The sequence below is a fragment of the Felis catus genome, chromosome E1, assembly GCF_018350175.1.
Source record: "Felis catus isolate Fca126 chromosome E1, F.catus_Fca126_mat1.0, whole genome shotgun sequence".
Taxonomy (NCBI): domain Eukaryota; kingdom Metazoa; phylum Chordata; class Mammalia; order Carnivora; family Felidae; genus Felis; species Felis catus.
In genome coordinates, this window is record NC_058381.1 from 37323275 (window position 1) to 37336617 (window position 13343).

Below are 13343 nucleotides of genomic sequence, written 5' to 3' on the forward strand. Positions count from 1 at the left end.
TGCTGGGTGGGGTGGACACTTCCCTTTGATCCTGCAGCCCTGCGCAGCCTCACCTCCCTTTGTTTGGGGCAGAGCTGAGCCGATGGAAGAAGGGTCAGATCCTTCCCTGGAGGTGGCTAATGCCGAAGGAAGGAGGAGCTCCCTCAGGGTTGATAGCTGGGCTGACTGTCCCTCCCTGGGGGATAAGAAGGGTGTAGATATTTCCTTCCTCCACATATAAGCCCCCTCTTTCCCCTCCTCTGCCAAGAATGCTGGTTCCCTGCCTTCCCAGGAAGAACCAGCCTCTGGGGCCCCATCACCCCGCCCCCGTGGGGGTGTGATCAGTCCCTCTGGCTGTCAGTGAGGCGGGGGTGACTGACAGCGATTTCTTCACCCAGGATGATCCCTATCAGGGACAAGGCGATGAAAGGCAGCCAAGATATCTGATGGGCTCCCGCCCAGCTGGAAAGTATGAGGGAAGGATCCTACTGCAACTCTCAGCTAGAGGGCCCGCCACAGTTACACAACCACAGTGTGCACAAACGCACCCTCACCGGACCCATCGGGCATCCTTGGATATGCAGAAATGCCCATCTGTATACACTTTCCCGGGCTGCCCAATTTCTGGTATTGCAGCTGGTGCCTAATTCATGTGCAATGCGAAACAAACACCTTATGACTCCAGAGCCCCAAAGCTAGGAAGGTTGACAGAGGATCGATTTGGGACTCCAAAGGGGCAGGCCAGATTACTGGGTAGTTTTACCTTCCCATCCTACATTTTGGCCAAAATTACTATCTTCCCTAGTGGGATTCCTGTTTCCCCCATTCCACCCCTAGCCCAATTTCCTGGAGCCAAATCTGGTACCCAGATTGGCTCCTCTCATCACTTGTTTGGGAGAATCCGGAGTCACAAAGTTTAAGGCCACTTTGGGATATGGGGGGGGGCGGGGTATCAGAATGATTTAGGGGGTGGAGCTGGAAGCAGACTCATTTTGGGGGGAGCAACTGTTTATTTTCTCTTGCTCCTGGATTTGGAAGCCTGGGAAGAGGGGCGGGCACACAAAGTTCCAGTGATGGTGACCTCATGCCCATCCGCCCCACTCCTTGGGGTGCTTCCTTTGTCTTCCAAGAGGTTGGGGGCGGGGGGAAGTTAGACCCCAGGAGCCTGGTGAGTTCTCTCCTCCTTTAGCCCATCGCTGCCCCCAGGGACAGGAGGGCAGCTGTGGGGCCGGCTGGGCCTGTCTGGGCAGGGCCAGGGCCACCCCTCCTCCCCTCGCAGCTCCTCCTGCTGACCCGCATTCTTAGCGGGGGCCTTTGGTGGGGCTCTGATGTTTGCTCACTGGCTCCGATCGGCAGCAATGCTGCTTGGCTGGCCTGGCCCCCCTGAGGGAGCCCAAGGCCACCATTGATGCCTCAGATCTGGTGCCCCCACAGGGATGATCCTGGAGGGGCCAGGAGGGAATTAGGGAAGTCAGACCATGTGGGCTGACCCTTTGGGCAACCTCTCTGAGTGGCCATCTGCTGTCTTGGGAGGTGGGAGTACAGGCCTTCTAGGGTGTTCGAGTGAAATCAGGAATGGGAAAGTGACCGAGCCGCAGGCCGCCTGGGAACTGCAGCCTGGGGCTGCGCTGTGGTCCCGCGGACACACACTGCCCCACCGCGGGCAGCAGGGGAAGTGCAGGAGTGGAGCTGGCTTTGCGGCAGGCTGCTTCGGGTGCTCATGTTCGTCAGCACGCAGCCTTGATGTTTGCTTCTGGAATGACGTCCAAGGGCAAGCTCACAACCCCTCCCCGACAGCGCACCTGAAGACGCCTTCACTTTCCATTAATTCTGGTGAGCCCGACTGCTCAGCATGTTAGCCGTGCAGGTTTGAAAAGAGTCTCAGGATCCAAATAGTCTGGCTGTTTCCACCTGGTAGAGGGCATATTAGAGTCACCCATGGAGTTTTTCAAGACACCCTGATTCATTTTCCAGCACCCCACCAAGTTATGCCCTTAGGGACATATTAGAGCAGCCGTTCTCAAACTTGACACTAGGGGTGGTTTGTTTGTTTTTTTTTTAATTTTTTTTTCAACGTTTTTTTATTTATTTTTGGGACAGAGAGAGACAGAGCATGAACGGGGGAGGGGCAGAGGGAGAGGGAGACACAGAATCGGAAACAGGCTCCAGGCTCTGAGCCATCAGCCCAGAGCCTGACCCGGGGCTCGAACTCACGGACCGCGAGATCGTGACCTGGCCGAAGTCGGACGCTTAACCGACTGCGCCACCCAGGCGCCCCTGCGGGTGGTTTTTTTAAAAAAAATAACTTAAAAAAAAAAGTATTTATTTATTTAGAGAATGCAAGCAGGGGAGGGTCGTAGAGAGAGAGGGAGAGAGGATCCCAATGCAGAGCCTGACGCAGGTCTCGAACGCACAAACCTTGAGGTCATGACCTAAGTGGAGGTCAGACACTTAACCAACTGAGCCACCCAGGCGCCCCTGCACTGGGGGTGTTGTTAACATGCTTCAGATTCAGTAGGTTTGAGGTGGGGCCCAGGATTCTGCATTTTTAACAAGCTTTCAGGTGATGTTGATGCGGGCAGTCTGTGGAACACTGAGTAGTGGAGTATTAAAGTATTATGTTGTGCTGTGGGAGTCACGTGGTTGAAAACTAATGCCTCCCCTCCCTCCCCAAACCATGGCTGAGAACCACTGATCTAGTTCAATGCCATCATTTTGCCACTGGGGAAACTGAGGCCCTCAAAGAGAAAGTGACCTGCCCAGACAGCCACTGCAGCTCCATAGCAGATGCAAGACAAGATGCCAGTGTTTAGAGTTCCAGGCGATGCTCTTCCCTGCCTCCAGCCCAGCTTCTAGGTCAATTCATCTTACAAGTGGCAGTCCCCCTTCTGAAAATGAAGCCCACCTCCTTGGGGACAGCTTCCTCTTCAGAATCAGCCTCAGATACCTACAGGCAATTAGAAAGTATCTTAGATTTCAGCTCCCCCAGCACCCTTATCTGGTACACCTGCCCACAGTCGGCCTCCTGGGGAAGCCATGGCCTCTGTGCCTTCATTCCCATCCCAGGAGAGACCACAGGCTGGGATGCTGTGGCCAGGGCTCTGAACAGCAACCCTGACTGTTTGGCAGGATGGATGTGGGAGAAGTAGATAATCTGCAGTATCTCTCCTGTCCCCATTTCTGGAGGGCTTCATAGAGCAAAAAGGGGTGAGATGCGTTTGCTTAAATGCTGGTAATGGAGATGCATTATAGAGGAAAATGACCTGGAAAGCAGAACATTTGGGATCAGAGTCCAAATCCCCACACCGGTATGTGCCCCCTTGGCCAAGACTTCTCCTTTGTTGTTTCAGTTTCACTATATATAAAGGCACAAAATCTTTGGACTAGAAATTTCCAAATTTCCTTTCAAAGCTATTTTCCTATGAGTTTGAGCACTGTGGGCCAGAATCTACCTTTGGGGAATCAGAAGGGTTTTGAGCATATGTGCATTTAAAAAATGCATTACAGGCGCCTAGGTGGCTGGGTTGAGCATCGGACTTCTGCTCAGATCACGATCTCGCTGTTTGTGGGTTTGAGCCCCGCGTCCGGCACTGTGCTGACAACTCAAGAGTCTGGAATCTGCTTCGGATTCTGTGTCTCCTTCTCTCTCTCCCCCTCCCCCATTTGTGCTGTGTCTCTCAAAAATAAACAAATATAAAAAAAATTTTTTTTTAATGCATTAGCTTAAGTTATCCCTAGACCTCCTTCCCTGTAACAATCTTTCAGATCTTATGCCCTGGGGGGGAGGTAGGGCTAGGTTGCACCTTTGTAATTGAAACCAGGACGCTGCGAGCTGAGGTTTTTCCTCCAGATGCCCCAGCAATCCGCGCTCTCTAGCCAATCTGGCCGGTTTTTCTTTCCTCTCTTTTTACGTGGGTTCCTTTCCACCTGCAGATGCCTCTCCCCATGGTGTCTCGGCTGGAAGTGCCCGTGAGCCGTCCGAGCTAGGAAGGGCAGGCGGACGGGCAAGGTCTCCCACGCTGCTGCGCTCCAAGAAGTAGTGTTGGCGCGCACCCTGGTGGAAAACCAAGGAACTGCAGGCTTGGTTCCGGCTCCGCCCCCCGGGCCAAAGCCTTCCAGGTCACCTGTGAGCCTCCGCCCAATGACCCGAAGCGGAGGCGGTGGCGCCCGGGACTAAGCCGGGGATCTTGGAGGGAGACAGGGTGAGGGGCAAACGGTATTGGGGAGGCGAGAATGTGGACAGAAAAGGGGCGAGGGAGTGGGGTGGGGTGGCGAGGGAGGTGGTCCCGCGACGGCACTGGTGGGTCGGGCTCCCCGTTGGGCAGGGCCCTGGGAGCTTGCGGTGTGCGCCCGCCTGCTGCCTCCCAAGCCTGGAGCCTGGGCTGTGCACGCCGCGCATCGAGTGTGTCCAGAACCCAACAGCAGTGTCTTCCCTGAGTGTCTGTTTACACGTGTTGGGAAAGGGGGGGCTCCCTAGGGCTGAGCTCTGGCCAGGATGGTGGAGAGGCGGCGCGAGGGGGACACGTGCACCTCCACCTCTCCCCAGATGGCTTCGTGGAGCTCTGACACCCCGTGTTCCTGCGATTGCTTTGTTTCCGTGCCCCCGGCCTCGGCCATCCCAGCTGTGATCTTTGCCAAGAATTCCGACCGACCGCGGGACGAGGTGCAGGAGGTGGTGTTTGTACCGGCAGGCACTCATGCCCCTGGCAGCCGGCTCCAGGTGGGTTAAGGCCTTATGGAAGCGGCGGGAGGTGTGGTCGATCTAGGCATTCTTCTAAGACCCTCCTCCTCTGCGCCTCGCACCTGGCAAGTCCCCGGATGTGGTGGGAAGAGCGTGACCTGGACCTGGCCTGTTAGTTAGCTGCTGTCCACCTCGGTTTCCTCATCTGTACAATGGGAATGATAAAACCCTTTCTGAATGGACTCCCTCTCTCCTCCCTTACCTGCAGTGCACCTACATTGAGGTGGAACAGGTGTCAAGGACTCACGCTGTAATCCTGAGCCGCCCTTCTTGGCTGTGGGGGGCTGAGATGGGCGCCAATGAGCATGGTGTCTGCATTGGCAATGAGGCAGTGTGGACCAAGGAGCCAGTTGGAGAGGGGGAAGCCCTACTAGGCATGGACCTACTCAGGTGCGGACCCTGCCTTCCCTCATCTCTACACACTGAAAGGCTGAGAGCTGAGGACAGACCCAGGCCATCCTCCCCTCCCCTCAGCTAGATTCACCAGGGCCTCCTCCTTTTTGTCCCCCTTGCCGTCACCAGAGAGGCCGCCCCTGCTCCTCCTCTCTCCTGGCCCCATCGCCGCAGTCTGGTAAGGAGCTCCCGAATGTGGCCACTTCTGGGCCTCTCCTGGCCCAGAAATAGGGCAGTGGTTTCAAATTTCTTTTTTAAATAGAAGTACTTTTTTTTTTTTTCCCTCCCAACTGAAATCTCATACGGAGTCCCGATTTACAAAACCAGTGAAAGCAGAGCAGCTCTGGTTGAAGAGAGGCTGGGGAACTCGGGCCCCTTCTTTCTCTGAAACCACGTTTGAGGCCTCTCCCTGGGACCCTCGGAGAAGAACTTGAAAAACACCCGCCTAACCGCGCTTTAATACAACCAACTCTGGCAGATGTTTTTGTGTGACTTGGGCCTCTCTGGGCGCCTTCCGTCCACTGGAGCTTCCGTCACCAGCCACTGACGCTGCGTTCCCCTTCCGTGCATCCCTTCATGCCAGGCTGGCTTTGGAACGGAGCAGCTCTGCCCTGGAGGCCTTGCGTGTGATCACAGACTTGCTGGCGCGCTACGGGCAAGGGGGCAGCTGCCGGGAGGACCCCACACCGTTCTGCTACCACAACACATTCCTGCTGGCTGACCGGACTGAGGCGTGGGTGCTAGAGACGGCAGGGAGGCTGTGGGCCGCACAGAGGATCCAGGGTGAGAGCCCAGCGCCGGGGCTCGCCTCCCAGAGCTGGCCCCTTTTGCCAGCCTCGGGAGGGGGTGGGAAAACCCTGGGTGAAGGGCAGGGCGGATCCACGTGCAAGCTTCTCACTGGCAGGCACACCCAAGGAAGGTGGGAAGTGAGCCCAGTGGGGAACTTCTCTCCCCACTTTACCTGCTTAAATCCTCTTGTACTTTAGCTGGCCGCCTCCTCTGGGGAGCCTTCCTGGACTCCCTGGTGGTCAAGTTTCCCCCTTATATGCAAGCAGGTGCCTTTTCATCACGTGCACCACGGTTACAAGCTCACATTTATTTCTGTGATCATTTTGTCTGTCTCCCGCTCCACGGGGGCAGGTCCGTTCTCTTCACCATCATCTGCTTAGCACCTGGCACAGAGTAGGTGCTTAATGACAAATGAGCCACCCCCCTCCCCCCTACTTCTCCACAGAAGGGGCCCGTAACATCTCCAACCAGTTGAGCGTAGGCACGGACATCTCGGCCGAGCACGCAGACCTTCGGACCCATGCCCTGGCCCAGGGCTGGTGGGATGGGCAGAGCACTTTTGACTTCGCTCAGGTCTTCTCCCTGACCCAGCAGCCTGTGCGCATGGAGGCTGCCAAAGCCCGCTTCCGGGCCGGGCAACGGCTTCTGCAGCAGCAACAAGGTCAGTGCGTGGACGGCGGTGGGGTGGGGGCCAGGAGGGCCACAGTGGTGCCAGCCTCTCTCCTTTCCCACAGCTATGATCCAAGGCCAGAGGTCCCCCTTCTGCCCGGAGGGCCCCTCAGCCTGTCCTCCTTCGCAGGGGGCATCACGGCAGAGGTGATGATGGGCATCCTCAGGAACAAGGAGAGCGGCATCTGTATGGACTCTGGAGGCTTTCGCACCACGGCCAGCATGGTGTCCATCCTGCCCCGGGATCCCACACAGCCCTGCGTCCACTTCCTCACTGCTACTCCAGACCCATCCAGGTGAGAGGAATGGGGGCGGGGAAGGCGGGGGAGAGGGTGCCAGGCGGGGGAAGATCGGGGGGATGTGATAACCTTTGCTCCCTCCATCTCTGTCCCGTTAGGTCAGTGTTCAAACCTTTCATCTTCGGGGCGGGGGCGGCCCAGGCCCCCCAGGTGCTGTCCCCCACTTTTGGAGCACGGGACCCTGTTCGGACTCAGCCCCGATTCCAGACTCAGGTGGATCGCCGGCACACCCTCTACCTCCGGCACCAGGTGGCCCTGGGGCTGATAGAGAGCGAGCAGGTAACCCTCGGGGAATAGGGGCTACTCTGGGGCCATGACTCACTTCTCCCGTCCCCAGTCGGGATTCTGGAAATATGAGGGGATCCGGGAGGGGAGGGGAGGAGAGACTCCAGAGTTGGGGGGAGCGGAGTCTTTGCCTTCAAAGCCAGCTGCCCAGGAGAAGACCGGGGGGGTGCCCTGTCCTTCCTCCTGCTTGTGGCAGATGGCAGGCATCTCCCCTCCGTCCAGAGGGAAGCCTGTCCCCGGGACCCATCTCTACCTTTCCTGGGCAGGATCGGGGGCAGCAGCTCCGGCAGAAGCAGCGGGATCTGGAGCAGGAGGGCCTGGAGGCTGCGCGGCGGCTGCTGGCCGGGGAGCAGGTGCCACCCCCACAGGAGCTGGGCGGCCTCTTCCGGGCCTTTGTGGAAAGGGAGAGCCGGGTGTATGCCTGAGCACCACGGGGCCGGGGTGGGCACAGGACCCCAGTGCAATCCCCTTGCTCCCCTCAGCCTTGTTTTGGGTGGCCAGCTCGGCCTTTGCCTCAATAAAGTATGTTATTTCCCTGTTCGGTGAACTTGATCCCAGGTCTGGCAGGGGCAGGAGCGCCAAATGAGGGCAAAGGACAGCCCTGAGCTGGCTACAGGGCTTCTGGTGGGCTTGCCAGGCAGCACAGTCTTCTCACTTGGGTGACGGAGAAGGTTGTAGAAGGGGCCTGTGAGGAGAGGTGCCCCCCCCCCCCCCAGGTGTGTGAGCGCGTGTGTGCAAGAGATCAGGCCTGGCACAAAATGGGGCTACTATTTGGGGAGAATTAGAACCGCGGGGGTTTGGGTCCTTGGCTTGAGCCTTGGAAGGGCAGTCCCTGGGAGTGGCAGTGAGATGGCATCCACCACAAGGTGATGCCCACTCAGGGCCCAGGAAGCTGGGGGGAGGGGTTGAGGTGTGCCAGCCCTTTGGGTGGTTCCCGAAAGGTCAGACGCGTGTTCTTTAGAATCAGGTTCTGTGTTTCTGTGACTGCTTCCCACTACCCTGGCGGCTTGCTTCCCCTGAGATGCCCCCCCAAGTGACGTGAAAGACGCATTCAGGGCCTGGAGACATTTTATTGGGGTGGGCTCCTGCCACAGGAGAGGCGTCTGAGGAGACCCTGTTTCTTCCCCGTTCCTTGTTCCTGTGGCATTGCTGATAGGGAGGGGCTGCACTTCATTTCTTGACTCTTTTGGTCACCATTTTGGTTGTGCTGGGGGCCCCAGCCAGTGAGGCCTTGGGGGCTGTGGCTGCTCGGGCCCCCTTCTTTGCCTGGACAGTGCTTTGCTGGCTGGAAACCAGAGGGCAGGGTTTCTTGGTGGCAGAGGTGGCTTGTGGCAGGGAGGCGGGCTTGGGGGGTGTCTCCTTCCTCTGCGTGGGAGTGACAGAAGGACTGCCGTCCCTAGCCAGGGCCCCCCCGGGCAGCTGGGGGAGGTCGGTGAGGGCGGGCTTTGTCCCCATCCTCAGAAGGTGCTCGGTCAGGGCTGCCTGCTGCCTGAGTTCCTTGTGTCTGCTCATCTCCTGCTTCAGCTCCTCGAGGAAGCCTGCGAGGGGCCAAGATGGGGGGCAGCAGATGGCTTGGCAGGACGGCCCCTGGGCTGAGGCGGGAGTTCTCTGGCCAACACCCTGCCCAAACTAACCCTCTGTCGGCCCTAATGGGGAGGGTGAGTCGCCTGCACGCCAGGCTGATACCTGGCCCCGGCTGTACCATCCTCTGACCCAGATGCTGGTCTGGGCCTGGGGCCTCCTCCCTCGTCCCCCGCTGCCATCTTAGCTTCCCCAGTGCCCCACAGGGCAGAGGTGAGTTCTAGGGAGGGCGCAAGCCTTGGAAAGCCCGGCCACCTCGCTCTGTGCAGAACGGACCACTCAGCTCCGGGAACTCCTCATCCTTGTCGCTTGAGTCTTCATCCTCCTCGTCCGAGGCCCAGCGCTCTAACACAGGCTGCTTGTCCAGGTCCAGGAGCAGGGGCAGGGCTTCTGTCACTAGCTCCCTGTAGGGCAGAAAGGGCAGAGGCTACCCAGGAGGGCAGCCCCGGGTGGGGGGCCTGGGAGGGCGTGCAGGCACAAGCCACAGGAACCGCACCCAGAGGGGTGGTGTTCACAGGCTGGGAGATGGGCCTGCGCTCAGCCCCAAAGAGCTAAGGGCTGGCTCCGTGTGGACCTCTGGGGGGGGGGGGGCGGGGTGGAAGAGAAAAAGCGGCCCACTTGAGCTGGGGTGAGAGACGAGAAGGTGCCATGGATGGTGACCCCAAGTTTGCAGGCCGAGAGGGAGTCCGTGTGGAGTTAAGAATACGAGGAGCTCAGCCATCACCCCATTTCTTCCCACCGTCAGTGCATCCTCACCTGTACCCATCCCGGTTGGTGCAGCTGTTTCCACTCAGGTTGAGGATGAGAAGGCTCTGCGGGAATTCATCTGCACACACCAAAGAGAGGGCAGTGAGGGTCCCAAACGCGCCTTCTGGCCCAAAGCCACTGCCTCTTTTCCACCTCCCAGGACCCCCAGAGGCTCTGCCGCCAATACAAGCATAGGGAGGTGGTGGCAGAGGGGAGGGAGGGAGGGTCCTGCCCAAGTCTTAGCCCGTGAGCCGGGGCAAGGACATTCCTACCCAGCTTCAGTGTTTCTATCAGGTTCTCTGAAAGGTCCAGAAACTGGAGATGTGGGAGGTCATGGAGGTTTTCCACCTGCCTGATTTGGTTTCCTGCCAGAGACAGGAAGCTGCAGGGGAAGGGAGGGGTGCAGAGACAGAGCTGAGTCACAGAACCACCAAAGGCAGGCAGGAAGGCAGCAGGCACTCGGGGCCCCTGGCTGAGCAGCCACACAATGGATGGGGACACATGGTCTTCTGGGGTGAGAGAAGCAGAGTGAGGCTTGCGGGGTCCTGAGCTGACCAGACGTTGGGCTTGGAGATGTCTGAGCCAGTCAGTTCTCTGGGGCGTCCCCGTGTTTCCCTCCCGACCCCCTCCCCACGGGCCTGAGCCCTGACCCCACGTACCGCAAGGAGGGGATGCAGGCCAGGTTCTCAATTCGCTGGATCTTATTCTGCAGAAAGCAAATGAGGTGGGGAAACTAAGCAGACCATGTCTGCTCTTGCAGCTGGAGGGCTGGCACCCTGGGAATAATCACCCCACTCCCGGAACTGGAGTTGTCACTACCTCGAAACCATTTGCTTTCTCTGGGTGGATGGTTAGGGGTGTAAACTTAGGGGCTCGATAAACTTCATTAAAGTATACCCTGCTCGCCCCACAACCAAAGAGTGACCTGGAAATCAAGAAGGAAACCAAGGGGCCACGGGGAAATAGGAAAAGCCTTGGTGGTGGCTTATGTACACGGAGGGAACAATGAACATATATTACTTTGATTCCGAAGGTTTCTGTGAAGAAAGGTTAAGGGCACTGGATATATTCAACCTGGAGGAGTTGAATATGTATATCCAATCAACCAACCACCCACTACCACCAGACAGCCTTCAGGGTTCTAAAGGATGCAGAGGAATCTTCTGGTCCCCTCTTTCATTTCCTCAAAACAGGAAATGCGCTCGAGCTATAGAACACGGGAGATTTAGGGTAGACACCAAAAAGAACTTCTAAACCAAGGGAAGTGTCTGACATACACAAGAAAAACAAACAGTGATTCAGGAGCATGCTCAGGAGATCTTTTGGGAGGATTGGTCTTTCAAGAGAATTCCTGATTCATCTGGGAACATTTTCTTTTCTTTTTTTTTTTTTAACGTTTATTTATTTTTGAGACAGAGAGAGACAGAGAATGAACGGGGGAGGGGCAGAGAGAGAGGGAGACACAGAATTGGAAGCAGGCTCCAGGCTCTGAGCCGTCAGCACAGAGCCCGATGCGGGGCTCGAACCCACAGACCGCGAGATCGTGACCTGAGCTGAAGTCGGACGCTTAACCGACTGAGCCACCCAGGTGCCCCAACATTTTCTTTTTTAAAAAAGATTTTATTTTTAAGCAATCTCTACCCTCAACGTGGGGCTCGAACTTACAACCCTGAGATCAAGAGTCGCATGCTCCACTGACTGAGCCAGCCAGGTGCCCCCTCTGGAACAGTCTCAATGAAGGTCTGCCTACCTGAACACCAGGGAATGGGCACGATGGCCTGACTGGTTGCTTTCACATTAAACAGACTTGGTCCACAGAGGGCAAGGGGGGAGGGAGAGCAGGAGGCAAGAAGGTACCGCTTGCAGATAGAGGCTGTGAAGATTCTGGAGGCCCTCGAGGTTGCTGATAGCAGTAATCCCCTCTCGGTCCAGGCGGACAGTCTGCAGTTCAGCAAGAGTGTGAAACCTGGGGGAACAGTCAGCCGGTGGTGTAACAGATCCCGCTTCTGTGGTCCCTTGGCAGGGAAGATGGGAGGGGGTAGGAAGGGGTTTTCGAGCTAAGTGGCTTGGCTGAGATGTCAGGACTTCTTGACTCATGAGGCAGTGTCCAGATCATGAAACCAGGTCAACCTGGAGACCTGGATCTCGATCAGTAGCACCGGGAAGAATCAGAGGGTGAGAGGAATAGGACCCTTGGATTGGGAAATGGTTGAACAGCTTATGGTTCCCAGAGAGACTCAGAGGCCAGGGAAGGCTTCCCCGGGCCAGCTCAGATGGTGGAAGCGGGCACTGGCACAGGGATGAGACAATCTCTGCAGGAATATCCTTCCTCACTTCCCTTTCGAGTGGTCCATGGAAGGAAAATCACTTGATTCATCCACTCATTCATTAATTCCACAATATTTACTGAGTGCCCACTGGAGACCAATGAGAGTCCCTGCCCGTCACTGTTAGGGAAGCAGGCCAAAACATCTAGGACAAGTGGGTGACAGACACATGAAGGGACTAAGGGGGCACATGGACTGTGGACTGAGTCCTCAATAGGGGAGCAGGGAATGCTTCCTGGAGGAGGTGACGTACAAGTAGGAGTTAGCCAGGAAGGTGAGAGGGGGATGAGGAGAAGGCATTTCAAGCAGAAGGAACAGTATGTGAGAATCCAGGCCTTTTCCAACTTTAGTTGCCCACGAATCCCTTGGGGGTCTTGTTAAAATGCAGATTCTGAATCAGTAGGTCTGAGGTGGGCCTGAAAGTCTTCATTACTAACAAGCTCCCAGGTGCTCAGCACCATCTGAAAAGGTGCTAAGGTGTGAGAACAGAGGGCCTTGGAGGAATTGTGGAGAATGGCGAAACAGGCAGCAACGGTCAACTAGGGTCACGCTAGGGTATTTGGATTTTATCCTCGAAGTACTAGGGAGCCAAGGAAGGTTCTACCAGGGAGAGCGTGATCAGATTTGTCATTTAAAAGGATCACTTTGGCAACCATATGGGGAGCCTGGACTGGGGGCAGGGAAACTGATGAAGAGTTTATTGAGAGACGATGGCTTACTTAAGAGCCTTATTCAAGGCAGTTGAGCGGGCATGTTAAAAAAGAAAAAAAAGAAAAAAAAAAGAAATAGAATACTGTTTAAGGAGGCAAAGTCGATTGGACATTACCACTGACTGGATGCGTGGAGTAAGTAAAGAGAGGGACAAAGATGAGCTGAAGAAACAGTACAGCTCAGGGGACTGGTCATTCTGTGTGTTTCAATTGTCCAGCACCCCTCTCCTCCCGCCGGCACTCACATCTTCTCTGACAGATCCTCATCCTCAGGGAAGGCCAAGTTCCGCTTAGTGATAAGGGTTTCAGTGATGCACACGCCTCCTTCCTCTGGACTCTGGGCAAAATTACCTGTGAAAAGACGAGAACGATTCCCTTATTCTTGGAAGCCTGACCCTACTGTTATCCAACTGTTCTACCCACCTCTCCATCCCCTACTCACCTCCGGGCATGATCTAAAGGCTACTGGCCTGGCGCGGGATTAGCACGAAAGGAAGCAGAGCAACTTAGTCCCCGGGATGGCGGAACCCAGGATGGTATGAGAAGAGAGAAATTTCAGAGACTGGAGGGACAAGGGAAAGTGTTGATTCAGAGCAAATTAATGAGGCGGGGTAGAAGACAAAAGTAAATCGAGGAGACGGGTCTGGAGTTTGAGGGGTGCAGAGGGGCTTCGCTAGTCCCCAATGGGGGACTGTGGGCAGGGAGTGGAGGGTGACGATCCCGAGAAAAGAGCTGTGCGGCAGAGGCTAACCGTCGTTGCTAGGAGACTGGACGCCAGTTGGGGCGTCAGGGAGCGCGGACTAGGCGTACCTGGGTTTAGCGC

The 13343-nt window shown here is 56.6% G+C and overlaps 2 protein-coding genes across 4 annotated transcripts; one reads left to right on the forward strand and one right to left on the reverse strand.

Annotated features, from left to right (window-relative positions):
- The first annotated feature begins 4027 nt into the window (after positions 1 to 4027).
- On the forward strand, positions 4028 to 7702 carry SCRN2 (secernin 2). Of its 2 annotated transcripts, none has more exons than XM_006940265.3 (8): positions 4028 to 4181; positions 4526 to 4699; positions 4929 to 5110; positions 5592 to 5896; positions 6348 to 6563; positions 6702 to 6867; positions 6969 to 7149; positions 7422 to 7702. In XM_006940265.3, the coding sequence occupies exons 2-8, from the start codon at positions 4526 to 4528 to the stop codon at positions 7578 to 7580; spliced, it is 1383 nt and encodes a 460-aa protein (XP_006940327.2). In that variant the 5' UTR covers positions 4028 to 4181; the 3' UTR covers positions 7581 to 7702. The 2 variants fall into 2 exon arrangements, with proteins under 2 accessions (XP_006940327.2, XP_006940328.2); XM_006940266.3 differs by having other exon boundaries at positions 5697 to 5896.
- Positions 7703 to 8205: 503 nt separating this feature from the next.
- On the reverse strand, positions 8206 to 13279 carry LRRC46 (leucine rich repeat containing 46). 2 transcript variants are annotated; one of them, XM_006940267.5, is made up of 8 exons: positions 12963 to 13279; positions 12766 to 12871; positions 11341 to 11449; positions 10143 to 10189; positions 9756 to 9865; positions 9493 to 9562; positions 9013 to 9140; positions 8206 to 8693 (listed from the first exon to the last, which is right to left on the reverse strand). In XM_006940267.5, the coding sequence occupies exons 1-8, from the start codon at positions 12970 to 12972 to the stop codon at positions 8326 to 8328; spliced, it is 948 nt and encodes a 315-aa protein (XP_006940329.2). In that variant the 5' UTR covers positions 12973 to 13279; the 3' UTR covers positions 8206 to 8325. The 2 variants fall into 2 exon arrangements, with proteins under 2 accessions (XP_006940329.2, XP_003996855.2); XM_003996806.6 differs by having other exon boundaries at positions 8992 to 9140; positions 12963 to 13278.
- Between the last annotated feature and the right edge of the window lie 64 nt (positions 13280 to 13343).

Bases quoted from the DNA above. Each gene is read 5' to 3' on its own strand.
- SCRN2 (XM_006940265.3), top strand. From the start codon at position 4,526: ATGGCTTCGTGGAGCTCTGACACCCCGTGTTCCTGCGATTGCTTTGTT. The intron at 5,111-5,591 runs GTGCGGACCCTG...CAACTCTGGCAG, and splicing joins CTAGGCATGGACCTACTCAG to ATGTTTTTGTGTGACTTGGG. The intron at 6,868-6,968 runs GTGAGAGGAATG...CTGTCCCGTTAG, and splicing joins GCTACTCCAGACCCATCCAG to GTCAGTGTTCAAACCTTTCA.
- LRRC46 (XM_003996806.6), bottom strand. The intron at 10,190-11,340 runs GTACCTTCTTGC...TGCTTTCTGCAG, and splicing joins ACAGCCTCTATCTGCAAGCG to AATAAGATCCAGCGAATTGA. The intron at 9,141-9,492 runs GTGAGGATGCAC...TCTGCCCTACAG, and splicing joins ACCAACCGGGATGGGTACAG to GGAGCTAGTGACAGAAGCCC.